Source organism: Pinus tabuliformis, chromosome 1_1 (assembly GCF_031772625.1).
Source record: "Pinus tabuliformis cultivar Carrire ecotype Pingquan chromosome 1_1, CPIR1, whole genome shotgun sequence".
Classification (NCBI taxonomy): domain Eukaryota; kingdom Viridiplantae; phylum Streptophyta; class Pinopsida; order Pinales; family Pinaceae; genus Pinus; species Pinus tabuliformis.
In genome coordinates, this window is record NC_142297.1 from 611,992,872 (window position 1) to 611,999,230 (window position 6,359).

At 36.7% G+C, this 6,359-nt stretch overlaps 1 protein-coding gene across 4 annotated transcripts; it reads right to left on the bottom strand.

Annotated features, from left to right (window-relative positions):
• Positions 1-724: 724 nt before the first annotated feature.
• LOC149214766 (glycerophosphodiester phosphodiesterase GDPD2-like) lies at positions 725-5,309 on the bottom strand. Of its 4 annotated transcripts, none has more exons than XM_089392411.1 (10): positions 5,001-5,309; positions 3,576-3,686; positions 3,219-3,400; positions 3,026-3,085; positions 2,610-2,690; positions 2,325-2,525; positions 2,126-2,221; positions 1,524-1,611; positions 1,291-1,399; positions 725-1,010 (listed from the first exon to the last, which is right to left on the bottom strand). In XM_089392411.1, the coding sequence occupies exons 1-10, from the start codon at positions 5,014-5,016 to the stop codon at positions 833-835; spliced, it is 1,122 nt and encodes a 373-aa protein (XP_089248537.1). In that variant the 5' UTR covers positions 5,017-5,309; the 3' UTR covers positions 725-832. The 4 variants fall into 4 exon arrangements, with proteins under 4 accessions (XP_089248537.1, XP_089248538.1, XP_089248536.1 ...); XM_089392412.1 differs by lacking the exon at positions 5,001-5,309 and adding an exon at positions 4,128-4,553; XM_089392410.1 differs by lacking the exon at positions 5,001-5,309 and adding an exon at positions 3,874-4,082.
• Between the last annotated feature and the right edge of the window lie 1,050 nt (positions 5,310-6,359).

The window sequence follows — 6,359 nt, forward strand, 5'->3', positions numbered from 1 at the left end:
GATTAGCAAGGTCGGTTGTGATAAACCTCGAATATACCCATAAATATTTTAAATAAAATCTAAAAGATTCTACCACCTAAAAATTCAATTCAGTTCAATTGAGATGGGTTTTATTATTATTATTATTATTTTTATTTAACAGGTTTGATTATTATTATTATTTAAATTTTTTATATAAAGATATGACTTCTTTATTATTATTATTATTATTATTATTTACACTTTTAAAGTTTAGTTATGTGAGGGTGGGCAAGGTCCTTTGTGAAAAAGCTCAAGGAGTAGACCTCATCCTTGTGAAGGTAATCTTGCTAAGCCATAAATTCCTGAAATATTTGACTTAAATTGTAGTTATGAGAGGAGGTTGGCAAGGTCCATTGTGATAAAGCTCAAGTAGACCTCATCCTTGTGGAGGTAATCTTGCTAAGCCATAAATTCCTGAAATATTTGACTTAAATTGTAATTATATGAAGGTTGGCAAGGCCTGTTGTGATAAAGCTCGAGTAGACCTCATCCTTGTGGAGGTAATCTTGCTAAGCCATTAATTCCTGAAATATTCCACTTTAGGGTTGTTGAATATACTATTGTGTTAAAGAGGCTGCCTCTAAATTTGATCTTGGACCTCACCCAAGATACTCCAACACATTAACCCAAATTACTCCAACACATTACAATTCATCATGATAAAATAGAAAAACCATGATAAACCAAAAAAACAGGAAGCCCATTACGATCCAATGGCAACCCAAAAGCCAGATTCCAGTAGGCCAAATAAATAAACAAATGATGATAACAGGAGTGTATTTAACATTATTAAAAACCTATACGTGCTCTTCTAAGCAGCCTCTTTTAGAAACGAAGTGATATCCCTGAAGCGGATGTCATCACAGGACGTTAACGTGATACCAGAAATCGTTGCATTTCGAACAGCACTAACCATCTCCAGAACATGATCCACTATCACCCCATCAACACCCACTTCTTTCTGCTTCTGCAATACTTCGACAAAGTTACTGCAGAACATCCACCACATCAATTAAACTTTGAAGGTATTAAGCCAAAACCAGAAAGCCGAAACTAATTGCATGGATACAATGAGACCATTTTCCCCTCCCCGTATTTTCAGTCGAGCCGTCAACCATTTGCTCAAAATTTGTTCAAATTCATGTTTTCTTCTTCGGCATTGCTGATCTAGATTAAGAAATTTCGAATTGTTTCAAAATATTTAACGTAATTTGGTCCAAATATGCGTGTGTAATTCAAGATAAATAGATTATTGGAAATTATACTCACTTGAGATCCCCATAAGTGAGAAGGCATAATCCAGCATCCTTAACTTTGGAGACTAATTCAGGGTTCTCTAAAATTGCTCTAACTTCGCTGACAATTCCTTGCAATCCACCTGCAAGGGACAATCACTGGGCTTAACAACTAACTTTCAACCGAATGTAATTTCCAGAGCTTCACAACTAAATTTGAACAAATCAAGAAACTGAAGCCATTGAATGAACTCGAGCAAGACATACATTTTAGGCAAATTTCCACCGCACTTTCGATCGAATTTCTTCTTTCATCCTTGTAAAGATGAGTACCTCCGTCTGTTAAAAAGAGTACCTGGCATCAAAGAATCCAGGAAATGATTAGCCAACACATATGGGGACAATCGGAACATGAACAGTCTCGTCAGTAGAAGCATACTTTCAGAACCAGGACCTTAAGCTCAGAAGCATACTTTCAGAACCAGGACCTTGAGCTGAGCTCAGGACTGACCAGAGGTAAAAACAGGCCCAACACTTCTAACACAGGTAAGGTGTAACCTCTGCTCAAGTTAGGGCTGACCCTTATCTAAGCTAGAAAAATTGGTCCTTTTCTGTTGAAAGTAAGGCATAACCCCTTTTGCCACAAAGGGGTTATATCTAACTGAGTTAATCAGGGGCCTTACCTGAGGTATCCTCGGCTAAGTGATAGCTTTCTCAGAGCTCGAGTAAATGATGACCTTGCCCCTTACCTGAGGTATCCTCGGCTAAGTGATACCTTTCTCAGAGTTCGAGTAAATGATGACCTTACCCCTGACCTAAGGGCACAACTAAAATGAATGGACAAAAACAAACTTATCAAAGGTGTATACCGGGTACTCAGTCTGAATTTTACGCAATAAATCCACTGCATCTGGGTGGAAGCTGGAATAGAAAACTTTTCTGCCCTTTCCATACATTGCCACTTCCTGAAATGATTATTAGGTTAAAAGCATAAATTAAAGAGAATAAAATTAGATGCCCAGAAACTTCTTGCAGCCATGCAGTCAAAGAAAAGATCAGTCGTTCTACCTTGACAACGGTACCAATCACCCGTTGAAGTTCGACTTCAGAAACCTCAATTTCATCATCAAATTTCACCTCTATGTTAAAGCCCACAAAGAGAGGAACATTCTCGAATGCATCTTTAAGAGTACATAGGCGGTCTTGCACATTCACAATCCATTTGCAAATACTGCCATCATTGGCTTTTCGAACCAGAGGACTTCGGATCTAAGTAACAAGGAGGCAACAATAATCACACATTGCATATCACAAGAAACTGAGTTTCATCCACGAATCTCTACAGATTCTTACCTCTAGCCCATCAGGTTGGAATCCCATGGAAAGATATTCTTGAAGACTGAGGTCTCCAATTCGCCTTGCATTGTGTAATCCCTGAAACAAACAAATCATCACAAAAGTTAGAATGGCTTAATCGAAAAGAAAGTCTGTTGAATCCCAGTTGTCCAATGCGCCTCGCATTATGCAATCCCTGAAACACGGACCATAAGAAGGAAAGTTAGAATGGTCTAGTTGCAAAGAAAAAGAGTTGGCCGAGTCCCATAAGGTCCCTAAACCTGTTAGATGGATGAACCTACATAGGAATGGAACCCCAACAACCCCAACACTCTGATCCCTAGGTTTAGATCATATTCCTTTTTGAATCGTTAGACTTTTGAACAAAATACACTTTGAATGAAACAGAAACAAAAATATAGAAAATAAATCACCTTGTCATCTGTTATTATATAGTCGTCATGGAAGATGACAGCATGACCGTCTTTAGTGACCTGAAACAAATTTAAAGTAAACTTAGAATTTCTACAAAACGAAGGCAAAAGCAAGTTTGAACTCTCCATGTTCCGAGAAGGCAACAAGCCTAAACATCATAGCCTATGCCAGAATATGACAAACTTAGTCTACCTGTACATCGAATTCAACAAAATCTACGCCATTCTCTGCAGCCAGGGCCAAAGATTTTATGGTATTTTCCATAATAGAAGGTCTGACATTAGGAGCGTCTCCAGCACTAAATACTCTGTTCTTGCCAGAACCGCGATGGCCCAGAACAGTCAATGATTGTTGCCCGCTTTCTATTTTATTGTCTGTTATTGGGCAATATACAATGTTCACAAAGCGTGCAAACACATATACAGCTAAATCGGAGCCATAGAAAAGAAAGAATTCAAATCTTTTTAGGGCTAATGGTACGTAATGCCACAAATTCAAATGTTAACTGTCAAGCACAGGACTGGGAAGAATTAAAAGTGAAGAACATACCACGCAAAAATTGGGCCATTCGCGGGCCTGTGTATAGGATATTGAGATTTTCAGGAGCAGAAGCCTGCTGCATTACAGCAGGATCTATAATCATTGACCGTGTAAGTATTGCTGCATCAGAAACCAAAAAGCTTAATTTCAATTTCCTTTGAAAAGGTTATGAAAAATTTCACCGATTTTGTTTTCCTAAAGCCTTATCAAGCAATGGAAATAACAGTACAAAAATTATAAAATCTGGGAAGTCCCTCCAACATGTAATTCTAGAGATAAATTCCAGTATAGTGCCAGTATCAATCACCAGTCTGGCAAACTATGGACGCCATTTGTTGCAAGCCACCAGTCCTTATAACCGGGCTCTACAACAAGCTCTGTAATATCGAAAAGCAACCTCTAGTGTGACCAAAATTAAGGTACTTCAAACATCTTTATATTTTCTTTCACAGAAAACACTAACCATATAATATCAAAAGATAGAAAAATTAAAAGACAAGCAAACCAAAGAAAGTTCCGAAGATCTTTAATAGATCCTGTACTGTAAGAAAAAAATAGTACCCAGCTCAAAACTAAGCACAAGAACTTGCACTATTTAAAGCAGATTACATAGATTCCCTCAAATTCAAGACTCTGCAGTCTCTGTAAATAGAAGAAATTATATATTTGGGGGAAATATGATACTGCATAAATTCAAGAATTTGCAAACTATCATGCATATTCGAATAAATTTATGCTGGAAATGGAAATGATGTCGCTGAAATAAAAGAAAATGACACAAAGGAAATGAAAGCAATCACAATATAGTAATCGTACATAAATTTGTCCTTAGAACGGTAGATTACAGGAACACAAACCTAAGAAATGCAAGTAAAATCGTATTTAAATTTGTTTCCGGAGCAGCACATTACCGTAACACAAACCTTAAAACCTTAAACGACCAAATAAACGCTAGTAATTAAGAAAAAAATGAACAGCAAGAAAAGAAATATTGTTTTCAGGGCATATAATGACAGCTAAATGAACCTTTAAAAAAACAGTAATTTGAAATTTAAAAAAGAGAAAAAGATTTTAGAGATATACGAATTTCTCCTGGTGTCTATTAAAGGAGAAATCGCTAAACGTCAAGAAAAAGACAGGCATACGGACATATCCGTAACGACAGGATAAAAAACAAAATAAATAAAACTGGAAACTTCAGTCCTGGAAATTAAAAAATTAATGAAAAACCAGTGAAGTTTAAACCGAAAACACAAGTCGCAATTTCAAGATAAAGAGCGGAAATTTTAGAAGAACAATTCTTAAACACGAAAAATGCAACAGTAAGATTATGAAAAACGCACTTTGTCGAATGCTTTACCAAAATAAATATATGCAAGCTAGATCTGGGAAACATAAAAGAGAACAACAGAGATATCAGTATGAGTAACCTACATGACCGAAGAGCCATTGACGAACTGGCGCAGGAGTCTCAGTCCAAATTTGCCGATGTCAACCGAGGCGAGAAAGAATCGATGGGCGAGAGGAAAAACACACAGATTATACGCTAACGCGAGTCCGCAGAGCTATTGATAAATTAAATGGAGTACTGACAACTTCACGCGCTTACTCTTTTCGTCCACGCTTCCTCCAAATATTTGTGATTGCCGGCATGACTATCGGCTCAGGATACGGTCGCCTTAAATAATAAGATTAGTTTTGTGCTCGTCAACGGACACGGCCTTCTCAGTGACAAGGCGATGAGTCAGGCGGCACCATCTGGCTAGAGTTTTTATAATCGCCGTGAGGCGTTCCTTTAAAGTGGGCTTAATAAGCATATGTTCTGGAATATTCTAAATGCATTCTTCCGATGCGACAGAAGCTTTTTAAATTCCTCGTAGTTTAAGGAGTGACATTATTTTGGACATTAGTTTAAGGAAATTTTTGGAAATCTAAATTGTAAGTATCAAACTTTTAATTATAGTGGGGTGGTTTCCGTGGTTTTCTAATTATGGTCGTTATAAATTCTTGCATTGCAGGTGGGAAACATGTTTTCAAGAAGATACGGATTTGTTATAAATTATTATTTCAATATCATTTTGAATCTTGTGTTTTTAACTTGTCTTGACGATGAACCACACTAGTCGGTTTGAAACGCGTCGACAAATGATAGATCTTGTGATTTATGTCGAAAAATCTCTCGTAAACTTGATATGGATCACAGAAGTCTTAATTCAACAAGATAGACAAGATAGCGATAGTTGATCATTTTATTTCATATTTTATTACATGTGAGCTGCACTCTGCAATTTATTTTGGAAGAAATGTGTAATATTCCAGAAATTAAACTGTACTACATAAAATTAAAAAGTTATGGTTATGTTTCCGTGTAATATGATCTATATTAATTGTGTAACATCTATAGCACATACATTAAAAATAAATAAAAATTACCAACTAAACTGACCTTAGGAATTATCATATGTAATAAATGTAAACATGTGAATATTTTACGGGCTCTTAATGATTCAGTCCTCCACATCCTAAACATATAAACTTTGGGTTAATACCTATTTAGCATGCTTTTTCATGTTATGTCGCTTTAATGGAGGTGGATGAATTCGATGTACCCCTAGCACTTGTTGTTATTGCACTCAATGGAATGGACTCGATAGCAGAAGGGTCTGGCATCTGGAAATATTTAGCAAAACCTGCACCTTAGGATTTGGGTATGGCTATCTAACGGCTCCCATCACTCAGGGTTTAGTGACGTGTCCACTTTTTGGGTGTTTCATTGCTTGAGGTTTTCATTTT

Coding starts and splice junctions, on each gene's coding strand:
- LOC149214766 (XM_089392410.1), bottom strand. CDS start 3,898: ATGGCGTCCATAGTTTGCCAGACTG. Junction 3,086..3,218: donor TTGTTGAATTCGATGTACAG/GTAGACTAAGTT, acceptor AATTTGTTTCAG/GTCACTAAAGACGGTCATGC. Junction 2,222..2,324: donor TGATTGGTACCGTTGTCAAG/GTAGAACGACTG, acceptor TAATCATTTCAG/GAAGTGGCAATGTATGGAAA.